Here is a 24,594-nt window from a genome sequence, read left to right on the forward strand (position 1 = left end):
AACTTTCGCCTTCTCCCTATTTTCCCGTAGTCCCACCAAGGTTAAGGGAAATGGTTCCAGTCAGTTTGGATTTGAACAATCCTGGCAACCAAACAGAACAGACACTTCACTAGCCAAGTCTGCGGCAATGAAGAATCTTGATTTTAGATCTTCAAACTCTGCTGTTGCAATGGATACTTCCCATGGAAATGATAAGCTTGTTAATGGCACTGATAGTCTGTTACAGTGTGGCAACTCCTTCACTCACACAGTAACTAACTCTCCTCTTCAAATGACGTAACCCTCAGTTTATTGTGGAATCTGTCATCTATTCCTCTTTAATCTTTCTTGTCTTTGTGGAGAATTTTTACCAAAAGGCAAAAATGTGTTGCTAACTTTGTGACAAAAATTTACCTCCAAAAAGTTATTTTGTCTCATTCTACAGTTTAGATCTAGGAAGTGATATCTTAAAAGAAGTGACTGAAAGTTACTTCTGTAGTTCCAATAATTTTGTTTTTTGTCTTCCTTCTCAAATTCAAAAGAGTGGTCCTTTATGGGGGGCTTCAAAAATTTATGGATGGATTTAAAGCAGTCAGGGTGTTGTAACAGAGGCTTGTCCACTTGTAATCCTACAATATGCATTTAGATATCAATAAGAAGTTTCTCTGTAGTACATAATTTCAGGTGCTAGTTTAGTTAAAAGATTGTAAAGTAGATGTAGTAATGCTGAAAAATGTTGATCAAGCGATAATAAATAGCTCTAGATTATTTAAATTTAAGCATATGAGTGACATTTAAAGATAAAATTTTATTGCTCTTGATTTAATTGCTATGCTGATTCTGTTAAAAGAAATTTTTCCCTTTTTCAAATAGGCATCTGGGTTAACTCTAAACAGCTAATTCAAAATTTGTATGATGTCTCCAGTAGAAAAGAGAATATATTTTTACAATGGTATAAATTGCAACAGTAACCATATAGATTTTAAGATGTTTTAGTTTTCGAGAAGTTTGCATGGTTAAAATTCTTATTTATTGCCAAGACTTCATGGTCTTGGAGTGGCACATTTCCAAAGCATTGTGCCATAGTTTTCAAGAAATGTACTTTCAAAGTATGTTGACATGTCAAGAGGACAGATTATTATGTTCATTTGTTTGCTACTGACAATAATAGGCGATGGATTTCTAAATATATGAATATCATATCCTTTTGATGAAATAATGTAGAAAACATTTTGATTGGGACAATTTTGCGCAGTGGTAAATCTAGCTGCTAAGACCATTTGCAGGTGGGGGTACTGACATAGCAAAACTAATATTTAAACGTAATTGAAATAATTATAGTAATAACTATTAATATTTATTATTGCTAGTATGCACAGGGTTTTTTTTTTAAGCCAAAATCAGTCAATGCTCTGCATTCAGTCATGTTGACAGCTCTTTATAGGAAATGAGTGAAAGGTGCAATTTTCAGTTGAAACTCAAAAAAAGTTTCACTTCATTTTGCTCTCTATCACATTGCCCAAAATGGTAGAAACCTTGACACACATCAGATCACTTGTTAGTAAAGCATTTTTGCAGTGATGCTGCATTGGTTAAAGAGAATTGTTTTGTCTATTCAACTGTTTTTAGTTTCTCTCTGATTAAATCATACAATGGATTTTCAAAATTTTTAAGTGAAGAGGAAAGTTCTGAGATATGTCAAAAATGAGATATAGGTGTGTTTTACTCACTTTATGCAAAACTATTAGTTCATCACTGACATATTATAATTGTGGTAGGATCAGACTTAAACTTCGGAATCAAATTATGGATAGAAATTCTGTAATTTGATTTGGTGTGTAGTTTATGAATGATATATTTTCTCACGTAGTTAGGTAAATGTAGTTGGAAAAAAAAGTTGAGAGAACCCAAACAATGATTACCAGCTATTTTAAGATTTTTGTTGCATGAAGGTCTTAAGTTTAAAAAATTTAATGTGTTTTGAAAGAAAAATATTAAATACTGCCTGCTGGACAGACACAGCTTTCAAATTTGCATATTTTCTCACCTTGCTTGCAAAGAAAAATTATTATTGGCAGATATGGTGTCCATATTTCAGATAAATTAAACATGGGTGATCCACCCTTTTGCACTAGAATTTTTTTTACCTGCGTACAAATGTGACTTAATTATTGTCACTCCAACCTACATTTTCTATTTATTGACTTTCATTTTTTAAAGAAAAATGGCAGATCTCCAGTTTATGCTGTAAAAGGAGCTTTAAATCGTGAGTGCAAAAAATCTAATTTAAGGTACAAAAGGTTCCTTGAACTTTCCAGCAGCCAGTTTACTCAGTTGTGTAATATTCAATGGAGTGCATGTGTCATATTTATCTTAACTCAGTAGGTTCTATTTATTAATAAGCTCAACCAGAACGCACACTAGCAGGGGATCATGGGAATTAATTATCAGTTTTCTAAAATTGCCAGGGTATCTCACTTCTTTTACCATGATTCCATGGTTTGTGTTTAAATACAGACAGGGAAGAATTGTGCTTTTAGGCATGGTTAATCCTTTCTAAAAATATATTAGAAAGAATATGACTGTTAGATGCTTCTTACAAACTTTTGCTGTAATAAAATTGGCTTGATGTGCTAAATGGATATATTGTCTCAGCCATGTCTTTCAGTGTTGGTTTTATCCGAAAACTTCATTGTGTTAAATGATTTAGTAAGGGACTAACGATTATTAATTGCTGGGGGGGGGGGGGGGTGGGTGGGGCTGGAGAATGTGGTTGTGTCGCAGAACAGGAGCCCATTACCCGGAGCTTCCATCTTCCATACTGACCTGACCTTCTGAGCCAACCCTGTCCCGTATCTTTCTATTTTTAGAAGCACCTCCCACGGCGGTTTTCGCGGGTGTTTTTATAATAACCAATCATAAGAGAGCTGTCGTCTCTATTGTGTTACGTCTCTATTGTGTCACTTGCAGGCCGCGCGAAATTGTTTCAATAATGGCGGAAAGATTTAAGAACCCCCGCAGATATCTCAGTTCTGAAAATAAAAAGATACGGGACAGGGTTGACTCAAGGGTAGCAACTGAGATGGAAGCTCCTGCGCAGGATAATTACCTAATCTCACCTCAAGATTCCCCCTACCCCATCATTTGCAGTTAATTGGCGGTCAATTTTTTATAGTCCTACCTTCATCCTCTATCGGCGACGACTGATTCCCCTCCCCCCTCCGTTTCCCATGAAAACCGTGCGATCCTCCAAAAATCATATACCACCTGGTGAATTGTTCCCATTAACTTTCCCAATAACTCTCTCCCTCTCTAGACGTTCTTTACTAAAGCTTCCCTTGAGTTTTATCAGGTGTTCTGTCTTGTCAGTATCTAGGGGATTCCTCGAAGAGTAAGGGTGTACCTGCTACCGATTTGAATTTACTTGGTATGGAGTAATTATCTTTTGTTTATTCCTTACAGTATGGAATGAAGATAGGACAGTGGACAGAAATTGGATAATTTGCTTGAGATTGGGCTTGCGTTACAGTTGCAATGTACGACGAGTGACCTCCACATTGGATCAGAAAAATGTGCCGTTTGGTTCAAATAGTTGTTTTTTTTTTATAACCAATTGACGCCATTAATTTTATTTAGAGTTTAATTTGCTAGCGAACATCGACTAGCAATTACGTTAGGTTATCACCAGTATTTATTAGAATTAATTAATCTTTGGCATTCTTGGCCACGGTTAGAGACGTTGCATCGACATTATTTTACAGTTACATTAGTCTGAGTCGTTTGTCGTGACTTGCTAAATCGGAAATTATCAGTATGGTTAAGAAGAAGATATTAAAGAGAAGGGGTGAATGGTAAAAGGTGATGACAATGACAAGGATTGATAGTGACAAACCAGGTAGAGAAAGCGTGATGTGTCTCCCTTAATTGATATCAGGACAGTCTGACTGGTATACCGGAATACTATCACTAGAGAGTTCTCCGCTATATTCTTCTCAACGAGGGAGATAATCCAGGGAACGAAATTGATAACGATATCACACTTTTAACATGACAGAAAGCTATAACCGTTTTAAAAAAAACTTAGAAAAAATACTTACAGGTATTAAAGAGAAGACAAAATGAATGGCACTACAAAAGTTTCTCTGAGACTGATCCACACTGAGCATTCATGATCAGTCTCTCGTGATTATCAAACCACTCAGTTTTGGGCTGGCCAGTCGAGAAAGCAGTACCACTAGCAAGGGCGGTATCAAAATTGTGGACTTCCTATTTAATGACCTCATTTCTTCTGAATTTTTCCTTACCGACTACCGTTTTGGTTACTCATGTTTTCAATGTCTTAATTTGACTCCAAGTTCTCGGCAATTTTTTGAGGTACACACTAGGATCACGTCAAATAATTGTTAATCAATACTCAAGCGTCAATAATTTATCGTCTTTGAAATTATTCTTTATTTTCCTTAGTTTTAAGAGTTAGCTGAACCTTGTATTTACTTCTATTTTCCAGCACACGTCAGCAGTAAAGATTTACTTGGTGTTCTCAATTCGAAAAAAGCCTCCTTTGCTATTGTCGTAACCTGAGAAAAGCAGCCGTCCTTTCGCTCCCTTCGTTTCCCCGCGAAAGGACGGCTGCTTTTCTCAGGCCACTATTGTCGTTGACTTTTATTTGTACCCGGATGAAGCCTAAGGCCATATGCACATTAAGACACCTCTCATAACACACTGTTGCATGTTTTGTGACGTCGTTTTGGGAGTAGAAGTTTCTCGATTTTCGGACTCGCTTCATTTCCATGTCATTGTGTGGAAACTGTTGATTTTTTTTTTTCAGTGATAAGGGAGTCAAAAGAAAATCAAAATATCACGCACACTATAGTTCATAACCCTTTCCTTGGAATTATTAGTATCAATGCAAGGTATGGGATAAGTGGTCCCTGTCGAGGAGCACAAGGGACACCGAAGTACTGATTTCACCAGAGAAAGGGCGTGAGGGAGGGCCCTTCATTGCAATTCTTTGCGAACTGACGACCTTGCTTATTTCATTCTGGTTTCTATAATTCCTACTAGGTTGACTTAACGTCCTGATACGACGGAAAAATCGTGTTTTAATCTAAATTCTACTCGGGCGCTGAAGCGTGAACGCTATGTGTGACTATTACCCCAAGGGCTTTTTCCGATGATTTGAGCGCAATGGAGATCGTCATGTTGCTCCACGCTCTCCTGAAAACGCAAAAAATGACGGCACTTCCGCAAGCTGCAGTGATTTGGAGGGTTTTCAAGCCCTCAAATAACTTGACCGCAATGTTATAAGTACACGATTTTAATTCCTTTTCTCCGTTAGTTTCCTTAACTGTTACACTCTTTCCTATACAAAATCTTAACTTGAAATAATTCCACACTCTTTCATTTATATTATATATTAAAAACATAATGTATATTCATAATGTATATTTACATGTATGGCAATCGTAAAAAAAAAAATGCCTCTGTTCGGTAACTTGACAAAAACTTGAATACTTTGGTCCGGTTTTTCAGCAAGTTACGAGCGCATTTTGAATGTTCAATGCCGAGACATGAGGCTACAAATCGTAGTGATAATTTTCAAAATATGTGAAAGTCTTTGCAGCTGTAATATAATTTCCTGCCTACAATACGTCACTGGTTTGAGTTTGGTGGTTCGCGGCAGCTAGTTTTGGAAGCACAACACAATATGTTGTGTATTGCAGAGATTTGTCGTGATCATATTGTCACCGAATGTGTTCTGGCCTTAGTTACGAAAAACATCGAACAAAACACTTTAACCAATCAGAACCAGGGTATTCGATCTGTGTAAAAACATCAGCGAACTATATTCAGCTCGTCAAACTTCTCTGAGTTTACAAATGGTTTTAAGAGGATTAAGCAAATACAAAAAAAGATCACGATCCCTAAATTCACTGAGATAACCGCCGAAAATATTGATGGGTAAAAGGATTTCAAATTTCGAAAAACACTCTTAAAAGTATTAAAAAAAAAACAAAACAAAACAAAAAAAAAACAACATCAAACGCAACATTCGACGAAGGACACATCTGAACGAATTATAGACGCTTTACAACGTAAGTATGTGAGAAAATTCTAAAATAATACAAAAGCACGTTGTGTTATCTGGAGTTGTCGATAATTTTGCGTTGTAAGGCAGCGTAAGCTCTTTCCAGCTTCATATTTTCCTGCAAAATGGATAGATAATTATTAATATGGGTTATAGTTGCGATTGCTATTTAAAAGGTATATCAAGATTTTTGAATGGAGTCTTCACTTACTCTTATCAACAAAATGCAAGTCGACCTCAACCAATCATTTTATAGTTTGGTGTCATGTGCTCCATTTAAAAAAATCATCATGGTCGCCCCGACATGTGAATTTCGTTTCTTGTCGTTTCAGCAGAGTTCTACAACGGACTTTATCGTAGAGACGATATAGCTTGAGTACTTGCAACACCGAGTGAGTAGTAAGTCGGGATTTGCAGCGGAAGTGATAACTAACCGGGTATGTAATCTGGTTATTTTTCTAAAATTATGTTGAGAAAACTCGAAGTAACATTAAGGAGACAACAAACATGTAAATATTCCACCGACGAAACGACAAGTGTTATCTTTTATTGCCACAACATAGAGTGAATAACCGAATGACTAAACGTCTCAGAGAACCCAAAGCTAAATTATTAGGCGAAGCGTGCCTGATGTCATGTAACGTTAAGTTACCTTGGTCGCATGCGTGAGCATTTTTTGTAGCTTGGTCATCTCCATCATCTTCTGACTCAGCATAGCTGCGTTTCTTTGGGCTTTGTCCTCTGTTGTCTATGGCGGAAACACATAAAGTAACATTTCATTAATTATTTAAATAAAACAAGACCAAACGGCTAATCTTGTGTAAGGGTTGTTACCCTTTCGAAATTAGAAAGATTTGATTTACTGATCTTCTCCATGACGACTTTCGAAGAACTCTCTGAAATTTAGGAGTAGAACGTAGCCTGATGGATAAAGAGTTTAAGGACTGGAAAAAAGCAAAGATGAATGATGGAATGAAATATACACCTTCAGTGCGGCATGAAGTCTTTTGGTTTCTTCTGTTTCGCCTCCGTTGAACTGCACACACACAAAAAAATGAAAAGTATAAGAAGAAAGGTAAAAGAAATTAAAGATGGAGGAATGGATATAATTCTAAAGGTTAGCAAATAAACAAGTGTCCAGTTTCTTGATAGTCCTGGTAAATTTACGATACCCAAAACCATGATTCAAACTCTAAATATAAAGAAAGTCAGTGCAGGTCTTAGCTCCAGAACCAGTCAATTCTGTATAGTTTCCTAAAATATTAGTGATTTGAATTTCAACACTATTTACATATCTATCTTGAATGTGAGGGTACATATAAATGTTGTGACGCGTAGCACTATAAACACAAGTGCTTTAGCACTTTAATTTACCAGAGTTAATTTTCTGTTCCACCATTTATCTTGGATGTAGACACGGTAAGGGGAAAAATAACCACCAGACCAGCAACCACCAACACGGGTCGCTGGTCTTTCTAGTTTGTGGTAAGAAAGGATTTTTCAGGAACTACATGAGGTAATTGGTTCAGTGAACTCCAAGAAAAAGAAAAGTTATGGGAACAATATCTTAGAGATAATTTGGTTTTGTCAAACGAGTCGATAATGTAAACCAACCACCGTAAAGAGTTTTTAAGCTAACGTATCCAGCATTACTTCTCCGTCAGAGCGAAAGATTTAAACATCCAATCAAAGTGGGCACAGTGGCTCCTTTGGTAACGTGTAACTAGATATCTTACCGACTCCGTTGACATCACACTACAATGACTGTCATTTAAGGACTCGTTCTCCGATGACTTCCGCAGACTATCATTTTGCGCCCGCAACTGTTGCACTCTGCCTTGCAAGTGTCGTAAAAGACGTGCCGTGCTAGAGTCCTCTCCAGGCCTCGGGCTTGGAGTCGTCGAACTGAGACTGGTGCCAACGCCACTCTCTGGAGGAGAGGAGGTCCCGTTTATCATAGGGCTGCCAGCGGGAGTCTGGGTAAATAAGATGATTGTAAAAAGCGATAGGGTAACAAAAACGAAATGTTCTGTGTAGGACACGCAATCGTTCAGTAGAAAAGTAAAGACCGTGCTATGCAGACAAAACGTCGCTATCTCCATCAGAAGTAAAAAAAAATCACGATAATACTTCTTTATCATTGCTATTATTAAGGAGTTGCATTTACCGCAGCCTTTGCCTGCTTGAGTTCCTTCTCCAGGCGATCTATGGTCTTTTGATAGGCCTGAAATAAACAGAAAACTAATTGAAGTTCTCACACAATTTTAGAATTTGATTCATTCGCCACGGGAATGGCAGGAGAAAGGAACAGAACTTTCGTCCCAATTGACACCTAACCCTTTTGTACCCACCCATCCCACCCCAGGGGAGGACATCCATCACACAGTAATCTCGTGTGTGGGAAATTAACGTCTCCTACCCCAACCCTGCAGGAGACGGGACCTCCATTTATTCGTTCCTATCCGAGAAGACTAGAATATCTAACTATTTCTTGATGTTATAGAAAGGTAGCAAATTCTTCTCATTTATTTTAAGACCTTGGGTGTTGGTCCGGCCGGGGCTTGAACCCTCGACCTCCCGCACAACAGTCCAGCGCACTATACATTGGGCTAACTGGGCGGCGGTTACCGCTTTAAGTGCCAAACTGAAAGAACTCAATGAGCAAACTCAGTGTGACCTAGCCCCATTAAGCAGCTGCTTTAACGTCACACAAAGAAGTGATCAATAGCCTACCGTTCTCTCTGATTTGATCTGCAATGCATTCCTTTCACTCTCCTCTTGCAGCTGCCTGTTGATAAGAGAAAACAATAATCAAGCATTGATTTGCCTTTTTTTCGAAAAAGGGAAGGAAAAAGTTTTTGTTACCTTTTTCCTCTGGCTATTTCTTCATCCTGAAAAGATAAAAAGAGAGAGAGAGAGAGAGAACATCAGAAAACCCACCAAGTCGAGGATAACCGGCAGAATGTTCCATCAAATTCCTACCTTGGCAATGAGCGTCTTTTTGAATAAGTGTACTTGTTGCGGAGTGAGCGGGTCTCCGCTACCCGGTTGCTGGAACTGAATGAAGTAACAGCACGAAATAAATTGATTGATTCCTAAATTTACTGCATTATGTGCAGTTGTTAAGTAATCTTCATGCACCTCATAAGATTGCATACTGAAAGAAATAGTTTTTGCAGTCCAATACTTTCCTGGATGACAATGAGTAATTTGTTTATGAATGTAAAGCCTACGAGCTCGAGCCCTGGTTTGAGTACATACGGGCATCATTGAGTTGAAATTTGCGGTTTAAGAAAGAGGAAAAAAATCCATTAAGAGAAAGGGAGAACCAACAACAAAGACAAACTTAGCCACAGTAATCGCTGCTACCTAATGACATTAGATTGGGGAGGGAGGTGGGATGGGGTGGGATGGGATGGGAGGGAGAAGAGACAAACCAATTTAATTTATCACTAAGCGTTCAATGATAGAAGATAATTGAGAATACAACGGAGGGCATTCAAAAGCCTTTCCTTGTACAACGACAAGAACGATCACATAAAAAAAAGTCTGTTTACGAGCCAGTGGCCCATCAGGTCGGCGCTTAACTCCGGTTTCTGTGGCATGAAGCGACTAGGAGTAGTTCTACTCCCCCCTGGATGGGATGCTAGTCCATCGCAGGGTTACCCCCAGCATTAAATTTGCCGGTACCCATTTAAACACCTGGGTGAAGAGAGGCACTGTGAGAGTAAAGTGTCTTGTCTAACAACACAACACAATGTCCCGGCCGGGGCTCGAACCCAGACCACTTGATCCAGAGTCGAGCGCACCAACCATGAGGCCACCGCGCCTCCACCTTTACTATGATAGGATGGAATGTATTGGGACAAAACTTTGATTGGGACGAGGTCATGCTTACAAACAAGAGCTTTACTTTATCAGCTAATCAACAAAACTTGATCCATCAAAATTCATTGATCTGAACGCTGACTGAGTTCAACACACCAGAACCAGCGTTCTGTCACACTTTACACATCTTTCTTCCATTCTTCCTGCTTTCCATTACTGAGGGTCAAATATACTTCGCTGAGCTCTCCTTAGTGATAAATACCTGCTTCTTGTTTTGTTCCAGCTCTTTACGGGCTTCAATCAAATGCTGTCGTAACTCTTCATTGTAAGATCGCAGATTCAGCTGTAATTCATAGAAGAACAAATCGAAAATTTTGACAAATTAAAGAAGCGGTTATGGAATATGGCCTGGGTTGCAACTAAACGAAACACAGAGCACGTTTTTTCTCTGAAGAGAAGAAACATACCAAGCAGTCTAACAACTGAAAAAGAGTTCCCAGTAAATGTTGTGGTAACGTTTCTTCAACAAATCTACAACTTTATTAGTTACCAGCGCCTCCCGGGCGGGACTGTCTGTGGTTGATCGAGGACTTTCACCAACATAACTGCTTGACAAATTCCTACAAGAAAAAAAAATCGGCTTTAGTTTAGAAAAAGTAATTGGCTTTAGTTTAGAAAGAACTACTTTAAAATGACCCAGACTCTTTACAAATAGAACCGATTAAGTATGGAACATTTTGGGGGGATTTTCAATTGGGCGTGATTGTCCAAAGTAATGCAGTGGTTTCACTTTGCGACCCTGTGATTCGTCAAGAAACCTTGGGCCACCTTTTCAACCAATCAGATGAGCTTTAGGCGGTTATGTTACTCTCTTAAGTCTCATTGATCACTTGTGCTTTTTATCTATGAAGTAATTGGAAGTAAGAGATAATTTTTTTTCAGTTTTGGTCTCACGACCAGTTCAAAATGCACTCCCGTCTCTGTTAATTTGTGGTTACCTCACAGGGGTCGTGTTTGCAGAATCTCCGAGCAACGCGGCCGTTTTCCGACACTCTTCTGTGAGTTCCATGGCGGTCTCTTTCTCGGAGGTCTCTGCTAATGCGGTCAGCTAAATCAATCAAAGTAAGCTGTTAGCAATCACCAAGTAAATACAAATAGCTGCTGTTTCCATTAAAAGTTTTCAGCGATAAAAGTATATCGTCACTTCTTTGTGGAAAGTTGTGTTTGGAGGTCAATGTATAGGCAGTCTGCCTGCCTAGACATATAACATAGTGGTCATCATAGGAGATGCGCCTGTAGTATCATACACTAATTTCTTTGCTACCTCCTGTAGTTTATCCCTCATCTTCACAATCTCTTCTTTAGCTTCACTTCTAACATGAGCCACCGCGTTTACTTTTTCCTGTTCAGCCTTCAGGTTCAATTCTCGTAACCGTTCAATTTCCTGCAAGGCATCGACACTGTAGTCAAACAATATCACATTGCCACACAACCAGAGACAATAAGCAGAAAGTGCGCGATTAAATAACATTTCGAGGGTTCGTTGAAAGTTAATTTGCTAAATCCTCGACAAAAAGAATGCGAATTTCTTCGTAAATTTCTTCGTAACACCCCAGTTTCAATTTCCTAGTTTGCGAGAGTGATTTTATCAGTAATTTATTGCGCCACAAAAGTTGCCTGCTGTCTTGAAGGAGTTGCATCACCATATTTCGGGTGGTACTTGGATCGTTGATCAGAAGAAACCGATAAAATGGGTAAACAAAGACCAAAGGAGCAAGAGAAAAACGAAAGGGAACATGAATAAATCGCAATGGCGAAAATTGGCACGGATTCCAAATGACAAACTTCGAAAGTTTAGGCAGCTCCTAAATTTTAAGAGTGGCATCAGCACCTCTGGTTACTGACAGTGATGGAGGACCTTCTTCCACCAACCTTTTTAATTTTATTGACTGAAGCATGAAGGTGATGATGTCCTTGTCTCTCAGTTTCCAGTTCCTCTCTCACTTGCTTCAGAGCTGATTCATATTTGTCACGTATTTCCTCCAGTTTGGCCTGGTGCCGAGCACGCTCACGATCTGTTGACTCCCGTTCCTTTTCCAGAGCATTTCGAATCTGCCAGACATAACAATCAGTCATTTAATAATAATTTGTTTCTTAAAATATTACGAGGAAACAATTTAAAGAGCCTGATGTCAAAAGATCGAAATTGTTCTTTCGGCGTTCGACAATCTAGCTCAAAATGAACCGTTTTCAAATTCGACGCTTTTGACATTGCTAATCTTTTAAATACAGTATACAGGATGCTTGTCACATATGAAACTAACATGCGGGGTTGCCTATTGGCCCAGGCATCAGTGAGTTCTCCTTAGCTCATTGGTAGAGCCATGCGGCGTAGCCTATTGGCCCAGGTATCAGTGAGTTCTCCTTAGCTCATTGGTAGAGCCATGCGGCGTTGCCTATTGGCTCAGCTATCAATGAGTTCTCCTTAGCTCATTGGTAGAGCCATGCGGCGTTGCCTATTGGCCCAGCTATCAATGAGTTCTCCTTCGCTCATTGGTAGAGCAACAGGCCCAGAATTCCAAAGGTCTGAGGTTTGAATCCTCGTGTGGGAGACTCATTTTTCCTTTAGAGAAATTTTAAGTGGGGTGTCGAATGTAATCCCAGATTGCTTTAGTTTGGCTTTACTTTGTACTGTTATTGGTCCAGAAAACTCGAGACACTCCCTGTCAACCAATCAGATGCAAAACTAAAACAAATCGCACCTTAGCCACACGTGTCTTCCCGCGTTTTACACAGTTTCCTGGTTATTCCTTTACATTCTCATTGGTTCTCTCATGTTCTGATTGGCTGTTGGTTTTGGTTTTACGACACTCAATCGAATAGTGCTCTACGTGAAAACCTCTGGTGAAGAGGATCGCCCACGATGGTTACAACAGAAACAAATCTTGCTAGCCATAACTTTGAAGTCGTAAGGGGTACCATCCGGTTCAGAATTATAAAGGACTTAATCTGGGCTTATCATCAAGAGCAACATAAAATTGACGTGTTGCAGAGTATGCCGTGTTTCAAATTGCAATATTTCTGTAAACTCACATGTTCCTGTGCTTCGTTTCTCAACTTTTCTCCCAATAATCTTGTGGCGTCTTCCTGCTGACGAACCAGGCCCCGCAACATCGTAATCTCGTCATCTTTATTCTACCAGAAAAAAGAAGAGTTTCAGGGAAACTTTCAAGGGGAACTTATAAGCCTTTCATTCAGTCCGTTTCAGCGGAGGTCGAAGAGGGATTCAACAGGGTTAACAGTGATAGTGGTGTATCAAGCTACAATTTCAACAAGCTCCTCTGTGTTAGTAGGGCTGACCTGACCTTACCAGACAGCCGTAAGACCTCCGTCACCGTACAAGAATTTAATAGTGACTGCCACTTACAGAATTACTTCTCATTCGCACTATTCAGATACTCGAATACAGAACGCGGGGTCACTTGCTTACCTTCATAACTTGCTTGAGCTCTTCAGACAGAGAAGAGGACTTTTCTTCATGTCTTTTCAATTCCAAAATTTTCTCTTCCAGAAGCTGAAAGATCGCAAGAAAGCCTCAGTCACTGGAGGAGCAGATTACAGGCAAAGCTAGCTGTACCAGCTATTCGATTCACCGTAACAACATCAACTTACCTGCTCAGTTCTTCTTATGTTTTCGTGGAGACATGCTTCGTTTTCGTTCAGAGAGTCAATCTGAGAATAATCCAGAGAACGAAACCGATGAACAAAGATCAGTTAAGAAAAGGGCGACTTACAAAATTAGCGCACATCTTTACATTTTCCTAAGCTCAAAATTGCTCGGCTTTCTTTCTAATCAAATGTGAGCCAAGAAGAAATGAATCGGGATTGGTTTCGTGTTACTTCCTGCGCTTGGGATTTATTGGTCCGTTACGTTGTCAATTTACTTTGGATGGGTAGAAGTACATAGTGCTATTCCATCTTTCAAAACACCAAAAAAAAAAATCGATTTCTCACGATTTGTGGGCGTTTACTTTATTTTAAGTGCACAAGTGTGTGACTTCCTTTTGCATTTTTTGTGGGTAGTTAAACTTTATGGAAATAGCCTTGTACCTCAATCCTCAAGGACTTGACGTGTGTGTCTTGTTTTGCTAAGTTCTCTTTCCATTCGCTCTCACAATCAAATAACTTCTTCTGTTCTTGAAATACTTGAGTCTTGAGTTTTGTTATTTCCTCCTCGTACTCCTTCAAGCTGCTCTGTAAATGAGATATCGTGTGATCTTGTTCCTATGGCGAAGTAAAAAGGTCGTTGAAGACAGCTATTCTTTAACAGCCATCTAACTAAATTAGAAGACTATTGTAGGCGCTGAGTTTGTGCACGAAGCCTGATAGTGGCGCAAAACGAAACGAAGAGGTTTGGGTGAGGTCGCTACCTGATTACTACGCACCCACCCCCCCCCCCCTCAACTGACTGAACGCTTGCAAGAGGCTAACTATGATCAGACCAGAAGCATCAAAGCCTCGAGAGCGGAGGTGGAGGAGTTAATAGTATGGAACAGGAAACAAAAGGACAACAACCCTGTCACGTGCCGTGTTTTCGGCGTAAGTGTGACCAACCTCCATTCAATATTTACACTGTCAAGCAGAAGTGAAAATTCAAATCCTCATTGTTACCTTTGACATTAAATTCTCAGATGATGAGTCAAACAAAAGTTTAGGTAGCCATGGAGTGGAGTTACTGTCTAGATCCTAAAATTGAACGGGTTAAAGCTTTTCATCGCAAGGCAAGTTTTCTGCGGAGAAGTACTGGACCATATTCTAAGATGTTTTCAAGCTATCTGATTGCATTGATAAGTGTACCTGTAACTTTTTATTGAGTCCTTCTGTATCTCTTCGGGTTTTTTCACGCAACGTCTCCAATTCCATTTCTTTTTCCTGTGTTACAAAAATAAAAAGGAAAGAAAACGGACTTTTCATTTTGTATTGTAAACTTATTCAAAAACGATCCAGCGGGGGAGAACGCAAGAATTACCGTCGAAAACTCCACCTTGCGGATAATAAAAGTAAAGAAAAAACACAAAAAAGGGTTTTTATTGCTGCAAACTACATTTTGGCCTGTAACCTTAAAATGAAGTCATTGTTGAGAAGTAACCGGCCTCTTACACCCTAACATCAGTTTGTATATTCTCCATACTGTTCTCCAAACATTTCATACGGTCCTGAAATGGAGAATTTTTTTAGCAGTCAGGAGCCTTTTTAGCCAGAAATCGTTACCCTAATTCCCGTGACCTTAAGTTGTAATTAAAAAAATTAGAAAAACTCTTAAAAAATTAAAACTCGTAGGCGTTAAAGGGTGAAAAGCAAAGTAGTCCTGGCTTCCGTGTTATATCACTCACCCTCACAAATCTGTTTTTTAGCACTTCAATTTCCTTTTCATGCATCTCTTTGGATTCATCTTGTAATTTGTGAATGGCATTGATTCTTTCGTAGTGTGAGTCCCGCGCCTTCTGGCGTTCGTCTTCAAGTTGCTATAGAATAAAAAGAGAATAAAATAAAAATGTATTAACACAGCAGTAGATTATATTTGTTGTTCATGTGGCTCTGACGATGACTTCCACTCTCAACTCAGGTTTTTGAAACATCCTCTGACTAAAGTTCTTTTCAGGACTACTCTTACCTTGACGATCACAATTTTTGAACGTTGTTTTCTTACTCGAAATCGACTCCGATATACTTCACACTTTATACTACACTAGCTCATATACCACGCAAGATCAAATCTCTTCAAAGCTGTGTTATGGCAACATTTCCACCAACCTGTTTGAGTTTTTCAACACTTTCTTTCGATGTTCGCTGCTCCTCTTGCAATTGATCTTGAGCAAATCTTAGCTTTTCCACATACTTCTGTTTTTCTTGAGCAAAATTTCCATCAGCGTGGTTAAGTTGAGATCGCAATGACTCAACTTCGCTTTGAATTTGATCTCTCTCTATACTCAACTCTAGGACTTTCAACTCGTTTCTCTTCTCGACTTCTACAACTTGTTCCGACTCTTGTTTCTGTTTTGCGAGACAGTTTCGGAGTTCTTTGATTTCATGTTGGATGTTGTCTCGCTGTAGTTCAAGGTCCATGAGCTGGGATCTGTAATTTTCAGTATGTGAAATAGTGTGTCAGACGCTACGAGACAAAATTTCCTTTTCAATGCTCGTTTTGAAGACGCTAAAGCTGAGTTAAGAAAGTTTTCCCTTTCCTCTCCCATCCCACGGGCCGGGGGGTTGCAAAACCAGGATAAGACCAAACTAATCTTGATCAGACGCATTCATGGTTACGGTTTATCAAAACGTTGGTAAGCACTTGGTGTAATCCTTAATGTATGTTAATGAATGCAAATGACCATGTATTCCCATATGTTCTTCTGTATTGATGCATGTATGAAGGATTTCACCAAGTACCTACCAAAACGTTATAACCACAACAAACAAACATAACGTCAAGAGCATTCGACCACCAAAACTTACCTAGTTTTGGTTGCTTGTTGCCTGTACTGTTCTACCAGATTTTCGGAAGAGTTGACTTCTGCTTTGTTCCGTGTGATCGTTTCTTCTAGAACTTGAAGTTCTTGTAAAGCGATCTAGTTGGAGGAAAGCATAACTTGAGTAAACCTTCTATCATTTCTATTGTCGTTAAAAAATCAAAGTGGTACCTTTTTTCTTGATGCGGCTTCTTCGAGCTCAAATTCCACGTCTCTAACTTCTTGTAAGCTTCTGTTAAGTTTCCTTTCATTTTCCTGCAACTATAATAAATAACGAGTCTGATCCACTTCAGTGCTCCACCAGTCTAAAATAGAAGAGTATCGAAAAGAGGAGGAGAGGGAGGTAAAATCAAGCCAGGACTACACGTGCCTCGGAGGAAATCATTTCTTCTAAGTGAAAGAAATTTAATTTTCCCCAACCCTCTTATCGGTACCTTTAGCATTATCCTCTGTGCTTCTTTTTGCGCCTCCACTTTCTCTGTCTAAGATAATGAACATGCGTGTAATATCTTTGATTAGTATAATGACTGTTAAGAAACACCTGTTTTCATAGAGAGAATAACATTGTTCTTTTGACGTGTGAACCAGAAAGGAATGGTGCGGGTCATGTAGGGATAATTAATATACCTTTTTCTCCTAGTGCATCAAGGAATATCCCTCAGCATTTTGTAAGGTTTCTCTGACAGATTGCTGGTAACATTTCTACTCTAGGGTAGGGAGGGAGAGGGGGGACTGTAAGATGAAAGTGTCTGGTCAAAGAACACAACAGAAACCCTGTCATGGCTTGGGCACAGACCCCTAGGTCAGTGGTCCACCCCACTTAGTTATGAGAAACTCTTTTCCAAAAACAAATTTCAAGGACTTTTTTAGGACTCAGATTGATGTTTCCAAGATTACTTTAAACCCTTTCTTCCCCAAGATATCAAAATCAGTGCTCCATACAGTCTACATACATTTCTTATAATTTTGAACTTCATATATTCATATATTTATTGTATTTCTTATAATGTTAATTCTGAAAACTTTATTGCTTGAGTTAAGCTACTTTCCAGAACTTTCCAGGACCTGTGGTCTTTTCCCAGGACTTTCCAGTCCTGGAAAATGTCAAAATAAAATTCCAGGAATTTTCAGGTTTTCCAGAACCCATACAAACCCTGAAAATGCATTTGGTCTGCATGACTTGTCTTCCTTAATAACTATTTAAAGAGCTGGTAATAATAATCAAGCACAGGAACTTGTTCCATCATATGAACTAGCATATCAAAACTGATTGGTATTCTACTCTAAATGGTTTAACCAACCTGAAAAGCCTTGGGTGATGAAAAGACAGGCTCAAATTTTTTGTGAGGAGTTGAAGTCATAAATCCTGGAGGTACTGGTCCATTGTCCTGATAGTCCAACCTTCTGGAGGTCCCACTATCAGAAAACTTTTCCACATTAAACCTGCAAAACCAAGGAGAACAAGAAAAAATAATGTAAGATACAAAATGGTACTCTGAATGGGATATGAAGGCCATCATAATTACCGCTGCACAGTCCTGTTCTTGTGTAGCAATGAAAAACCTTCATCTGAATTATGATGAGACGTTCCTGCAAAAAAATGTGTGCATAAATTATGCAGTCAGATGCTATGTACTGCTGAGTTGTAGAGGACTTGTTTGTGGACTCAGTCATACACTAGGTTTATATGTGACAAGAATCCTGTATACATATCCATGTCTTCTGTGTGAGCAAATAGGTAGATAAAGTGCTATATCAAGCTCAACTAACACAGGTGTAAAAAGACAGTCAACTGTTGGGTAAACAAACTTGTGCAGTGATGTGATGTTATATTTCTCTTGCTTAAAGTGTGTTGCATGGGGTAGTAGTGAGCTGTTACATGCATTTCTATGATAAGCTGAGTTACATACTTGCATACTTTCATAGATGATGTCACCATTAACAACTTTTGCTTCTTCACTATATTTCAAGTTGCCATGCATCTGTTCATTAATGAATCATGAAGGACATCAAGATGTGGTAAGAACAGTGGTGCAACATTTTTGTGCATACCACATTTTGATGTCATGAGCGGTCTACAACTAAACAGATACAGTCAGCAACCAAAAATATATTTGTTACTTATATATTGACTGCTGCATTCTGTATCTTCTTCTAAATCAGTAATCTACAACTATCCTCACCTTGCTGCTTTGATGAAGACTTTGATTTTACACTTGGTTCATAATTATGGACAGTTTCTGTGCCTAACTCATCTTGATTTTGCACTGGTATCACCCTTCTATTTTGTGTGTAATTCATCTTGTCAGTGTGATTGTAATAATACTTTCTCTGCTCCTCAGTATTATCACTAGCATTGTCATCATCATCATCATCATCATCATCATCATCATAGTTCATTGCTGCTCTAAAAGCAGAAGTCTCTTGAATAAACTCACCATCTGTTGCCACATGATGGTCACGCTGCGGAATTTCTTTTGATGATGCCATTTCATCTCTAAATCGCACCTCTTTACGGCCAGCTGCTCTACGTCTTCTAGCTGATGTTGACACACTAGACTCGAAGGAGCTGCTTTGATCTGTTAAGGTCCCACTGTTCTGTTCCTCTGTTCGTGACTGCACTTGTGGTGAAATGGATTGTTGAAGAGACCGCTGTGTAGTGCTACTGGTGTGACTTTGAGTTCTCCTTTCCTCAAGATGACTGTCAGATCTAGAAACTGTTAAAACACGATTTTTGTAAAACGCAAAATATTTGAATCATGGCAAACAGTCAAGACTGATGTTTTGGTAGAACAGGTTTCACAATAAAGTGACAGCTTCATCTCAGACATTTCCCTATCCTCTTTTCTGGGCATGAAAATGTATTTCAAGAATTTAGGTCCCTTTGATCAGTACAATGGATGTTTTCCCCAGGTTTGAAGAAGCTTTTAATTTTGCCTTTGTCTAAAGTTAATTTTTCCAGAAAATTTTCTCTTTTGAACTTGTTCTCATCTGAAATTATAATCATTATCATCATCTTTACTACTATCATTATGATCATCACCATCATCATCATTATTGTTCAAGTGCAGTAGTTACGTTTGAAAATGTTCCAATCTATATCCAGCAACCCAAGAGAATTTGCTATAAACTAAAAAAGAATCTAAACATCCAACTATGCTCTGTACATCCTTACCTTCCTGGACACTTGCTGATCCTGAGCTCTTAGACTGACCACTACAAAAAAATCAAATGCAATCAACTGACTATCCACATGTATGAGTAACATAACTTGGTATCCATTACAAATCCAAGGTGCTCAGAAATAGTTGCTAAAAAACATAAAAAACATTAACATTATTCGATGTCCTGGGATTACAAGTAAAGGGTATTGATAAGGTCAAGAACTCTTTCCACACCCCCCCCCCTTCCCTTGTCAAGTGCAGCACTTTATGAAAGAATATCTCAGGATAATTATGAAATCTGGATTATTTGGTGATGAGGATGGATGCTGTTGTAGGTGAGAGAGCTGTCTGTTTAGTGCTCTGATCACTCATTAGCTTAAGCATATTACAAAAAATTCACCCCACAAGCCACACTCATTTCCTTACAGCAATATTACAGACAACTTCGAGTTACATGTAGTGGATAAATATATCTTATTAACCAAGTGCGAGGGCCGTACTGGGAGAATATCGACCCGAGGTCTTGACAGTACAGACCGAGCGCAGGGAGGTCCGTACAAAAAAGACAGAGGGCCGATATTCTTCCAGTACGGTCCCGAGCAAGCTTGGTTAATAAGAGATTTATTACACGACTGAAGTTCAAAGGGACACAAGTGCGGAATCATTTGGGACCATTTGGGACAGTGCCCGGTCCAATACTGAGAGAATATTGACCAGCAATAGAGCATTTTGATTGGTTGATTTTAGTTATTGGCCCTCTGACTTCCCGAGTCGTGTAATAATTAATAATTGTTATTGTCCAGCAATAAGAATGGACACCCTCATACTGTTAAACCTGTTAGCACTGGCCATTTAACTATTAAGTATTATCTTGCTCATGGAGGGTTACCAAGACTTTCACTTCCTAATTTCATTACAATAAAATAAACCATAAGAATATTTGTAAGTTTGTTATTGCACAACTGTCAGAGTGCAAGCATCAGCTGTCTTACCCAACTTTCAATGTCTGCATATACAAGGGCTGTCTTTTCATGCTATGGTAATCATTATTCGTGGAGATGTTAGTTGACATGATTAGCTCATTTCTAGATCAGAATGATGAGAAGTTAGATTCAATGAAGCAGGAAAGGTTAGCAATATGTTATAATCTTATTTTTACACTGAATTCACCACAAAATGTTGTTAAAAATGGTCCAAACCCAGGAGTAATAGTTGATTGTGTAGCCCTGTCTGCCCTGATTATTAAAAAAATTGTTTGAGACATTAATTTCCAACAGGACAGCATGATGATTGAGAATCCTTAAGCCAAAAGGAAAGAAAAAAAATGACTAATCACCAAAAGTGAAAATATTTCATGGAAATAATCACGATTTTGACAAAGGGTAAACATACCTGTATGTTAACGGTCTTGAATGTGAATAATCACAATTTAAATAGCTTTAGTTTTGTTTCTGATTGGTTGTGAGTATAGCGAAGCAAAACCAATGTTGAAATCAATTTAACTCACCTGGAGGAGCTGTAGTAATTATCCACCTGACCACCAAACAGTTTGGATAAAAGTTCTGCTCCTTCTCTTACTTTGTCGTCAAAGTATTCTGTACACAGTAAAATATTTCACACTGTTAAAGGACTTTATATCCTGTCCCTCTTTCTTTAGATGTTCATTTTAGCAGAAACTGATTCAGTCAGTCTGCCAAACAAGCTCTGAGAGTCTAAAGCATTATCAGTAACATGAACCCAACCCTTCTCTCGTTTGTTGTGGACATAATTATGTTGTTGAGTGATTTAAATAACAAGTCTTTCAGGGAATAGACAAAAAGTCTTAGAAAATACAACTCACCATTTGTATCAGCATCATAATTCACAGCTAAGTTAAGTTCCTTGAGCTTCTCTGTGAAATCCTCTTCATCTCCATCCTGTCCTGCAACCAGATCTTCAGTTGCCTCTGACATTTGACTTTCCAAGTCATTTGTTTCTGTTTCAACAAACTTTTGATCACCATTTACCAAGTCTAGTGATATCTCTGAGTCTATTTCCCAGTTGTTCTGATTGCCAGGAATGTAGTTTTCTTTTAATGGTGACCTACCAAACTCAACTTGCTTTCTTTTTGAATTTGCTTTGTCTCTTAATGGCGGAATTAATTGTGATGGTTTGTACAATGAATCAGACTTCAAGGATGGATTACCAGTGGCATTTTGATGCGCGTGAATTGATTTGTGATTCTCTGGTGACTGAAATTTACCTATACCATGTGGATGCTTGGCAAAGTTTTCTGGAACTTGTTTCTTACTTTTTGGTGTCCTCTCACCATCTTGACTGTATCTCACTGCTTCTGAACCATAACCAGTCTGAGGTGTTTGCCCCTTTAAATTTTCTTTTGGTGTATAATTCTGTGGAGGTTGTGACTTCTTATCTGCTTTTGCTTTGATGTTACTCTTAGATGATTCTACAGAAGAAAATTGCTTTGCTATGCTGTGACCTGGTGATCTTGGTATAACATCCTGCCCTTTTCCTGGCTTAGTAATCCCTCCCTTTCTTTGTGGAGATCTCAAATTACTTGAATTGATTTGCTGCAGTTTTTGAGGTGAAGGTTGAGGTGACAAATGGTACGATCTACTAACAGATGAAGGGATTTTCACACTTTCATGGGCCTGGATGACATCATCGTCATCTATTTCCCGGATGGAGATATTCTGACCTAGAAGAAATTCTGTATCATCACTGCATATAGATATATCAGAGTGTCCACTAGTATCTGCATCCATCATATCTCTTTTTCAAACAGAATCATCTGGAAATTAAGAAAAAAAAGAAAAAAAAAATTATAACCTATTATGAGTCAAGCCAATAGCCGTTCCATGTATTTGCTGGATAAACTTAATACCAGTGTATTTGTATCATTCAAGGATAATCTTGTGTTCAGATTTTATGTTCCTATCAAGTGTTGTTGTAACATAATGAGTATCAGAACAGCTGATATCTAAAAGGGATACATAAGTTAGAGTAATTACCTATAACTCCCAGGATCTCATTGCTAATTCTCCCCTCTAGTGGTGGCACATTTCCTTAGAAATTAGTTGTGAGAATTCGGTGTTAGATCAAGAAAACAACTTCTAGCCAACAAGTGTGAGTGTTCTAATTATCCTATTTGCTGGATGGTGTGAGAACATGGGAGAAGTCACATGTCAATCACTTCTGGGAGTCAAATGGACAATTACTAGAGATCAATAATAAACCATTTGCAAGCAGTAACAAGCAGTCACTGGTTATTCAGTATCATGTCACTTCAATACTTATGGATCAAAGGATGTCATCTGTATAGGAAATGTGTCCTGCATTGGCAGTGAATGGTGGAGAGCTGTTGAAGACATGAACACTTACTTTACCCAGTCATATTAAGTATGTCTGGCAATTCTTATCTGTAAAGATGAAATTATTATCCCTCATCTTAAAAACATTCTGAAAATGCTGAATATAAAAAAATAATTTACATGTAGAGAATACTGTCTGCCAAAATTGAATCCAAAACAATGGTATTGTTTGCACTTCACTGAACATAGCTGACTGCTATCATGATCAGAACAATAGTTCTCACAAAACAGCTAGATGGAAGTGATAATAACTTGGTTTAAGAGCCAGAATGGTTAACTTAATTATACTGTTAAAGCCATCTTTGAAACACCAGTGTTGCCTCTAGAAGTTTCACTTTTCACTGAAATCTATGTACAACAGTCTTGAAATTTTTGAATTCCTTTTGACTTGTAAAAAAATTAAGATTTTTTCCAGTGATCAATTGAGAAGCCCCTTGAGCATACCCCCTACGAAATTGTCTCACAGACGCCACACAATAATTAAAACTAATCTAAATATATTTGTATGAAAATTTATTCTAAAATTTATTAAAAAGCTTAAGGGGGTTTTGTCAAAATTGATTGTTTCCTCATCGGGGTTTACCATCACCTTGTTGTTTACAAAAAGTAAACAAGTTTTAGTTATTCTTCACTTCTGACTCCTTGCTCGATGGTTGACCACAGTGGAAAGTTAGTCAAAATATCATCAAACAAGGAAACTCCCGCCTTATGAAATGCGATCAGATATTCCGTTATATAATGACATGAACTGAAACACGCAAATTTTTGTGTGATTGACTCGTGAACGCTTTGTAATAAGTAAAAGTTGAAGCGGAGAAAGATTCATCCTACTTCAAGAAATAAGGTCAAAATCTTGTTTGATTACTTCGTTATTCAACAAATTACAAACAAACGAACTGTCGTCTGTTTAACAATCGGAATTCTATAAGTACTGTAGGTCTCAATGTCCATGAAATTGGATCCGAGCGCCCCTATCTGAAACGATCGCAATGCAACAGTTGTAGTTGGTCACGTAGTCTAGTAATTTACAGCTTGATATATCAAATTTTCGATTAATCATGTAAAAGTCAAGGAAATACTGAGTATTCTCCGGCGAGTTGTTTAGTTCCCTATGAATTAGCGTGTCAACGCTAATTGAGGTAGAAACGAACATGAAGCTAAAATGTACGAAGACTTTTTTCGAGAACTAAGACAGACTTTCAGCCACACAACTAGAAAAAGCGAGTTAAGTTTACATACCTAACTTTCCTGTCTCACAGATTTAAGGCGATGCTTTGTTCCGCTGTTCAACGGCCAAGTGCTATTGAAAGGACTTTGAAGAGTGTAAACGCTTGGTTACCACGTCCCGTTCGAAGACAAGCTCTTGAGCGCGGGACAGATGTTTGCACAAAGAATGAGACAATTCACCGCTGAGATGCCATGTCAAGCCCGGTGGGTGTCTTGGATCAGCTAACCGTGGTTGATCAACGAATTGATTTCTTTGCAGAAGGATAATTTGCGATTCTTTTTCAAATCGGGGAAAAGTACCCGCCACGATCGACCAGATTCGTTGATCGAAGCTGTCAGAATCAATCAAGTTTGAAACACGATAACGAGTACAGAAACACTGGGGACGAGTACATTTTTCTAAGTAGGGA

The 24,594-nt window shown here is 38.6% G+C and overlaps 2 protein-coding genes across 7 annotated transcripts in view; one reads left to right on the plus strand and one right to left on the minus strand.

Moving 5' to 3' along the window:
- The window catches only part of LOC111345005 (ribosomal protein S6 kinase beta-1), a 20,668-nt gene extending 14,652 nt beyond the window's left edge, over positions 1-6,016 (plus strand). Inside the window, exon 19 of one of the 3 annotated variants that reach the window (XM_022952264.2) lies at positions 31-2,621. In XM_022952264.2, the coding sequence (XP_022807999.1) occupies positions 31-280 (250 nt within the window). In that variant the 3' untranslated portion in view covers positions 281-2,621. Of the gene's footprint in view, positions 1-30; positions 2,622-3,441 lie in introns of those variants that run through there. The other 2 variants (XM_088743688.1, XM_022952279.2) reach the window with 2 other exon arrangements.
- Positions 5,281-24,542, minus strand: LOC111344908 (uncharacterized). Of its 4 annotated transcripts, none has more exons than XM_022952210.2 (31): positions 24,197-24,526; positions 21,427-22,377; positions 21,094-21,181; positions 20,579-20,671; positions 19,598-19,638; positions 18,861-19,139; positions 17,949-18,012; positions 17,724-17,865; positions 16,857-16,904; positions 16,594-16,683; positions 16,409-16,521; positions 15,710-16,031; positions 15,289-15,420; positions 14,753-14,827; positions 14,006-14,179; positions 13,568-13,627; positions 13,386-13,469; positions 12,989-13,090; positions 11,828-12,007; positions 11,220-11,339; positions 10,894-11,003; positions 10,446-10,515; positions 10,158-10,238; positions 9,050-9,124; positions 8,933-8,958; positions 8,801-8,855; positions 8,235-8,291; positions 7,804-8,043; positions 7,053-7,103; positions 6,720-6,815; positions 5,281-6,185 (listed from the first exon to the last, which is right to left on the minus strand). In XM_022952210.2, exons 2-31 carry the CDS (start codon positions 22,352-22,354, stop codon positions 6,120-6,122), a joined length of 4,062 nt encoding a protein of 1,353 aa, XP_022807945.2. In that variant the 5' UTR covers positions 22,355-22,377; positions 24,197-24,526; the 3' UTR covers positions 5,281-6,119. The 4 variants fall into 4 exon arrangements, with proteins under 4 accessions (XP_022807945.2, XP_022807929.2, XP_022807917.2 ...); XM_022952194.2 differs by having other exon boundaries at positions 16,594-16,677; positions 18,606-19,139; XM_022952182.2 differs by having other exon boundaries at positions 18,606-19,139.
- Positions 24,543-24,594: the final 52 nt, after the last annotated feature.

This window comes from Stylophora pistillata, chromosome 13 (genome assembly GCF_964205215.1).
Source record: "Stylophora pistillata chromosome 13, jaStyPist1.2, whole genome shotgun sequence".
NCBI lineage: Eukaryota > Metazoa > Cnidaria > Anthozoa > Scleractinia > Pocilloporidae > Stylophora > Stylophora pistillata.

Excerpts from the sequence above, each read along its gene's own strand:
- LOC111344908 (XM_022952182.2), bottom strand. The coding sequence starts at position 22,354 with ATGATGGATGCAGATACTAGTGGACACTCTGATATATCTATATGCAGT. Across the intron at positions 16,522-16,593 it reads AAGCCGCATCAAGAAAAAAG|ATCGCTTTACAAGAACTTCA; the intron begins GTACCACTTTGA and ends TCCTCCAACTAG. Across the intron at positions 14,828-15,288 it reads TAAAAAACAGATTTGTGAGG|GAAAAAGAAATGGAATTGGA; the intron begins GTGAGTGATATA and ends TTTGTAACACAG.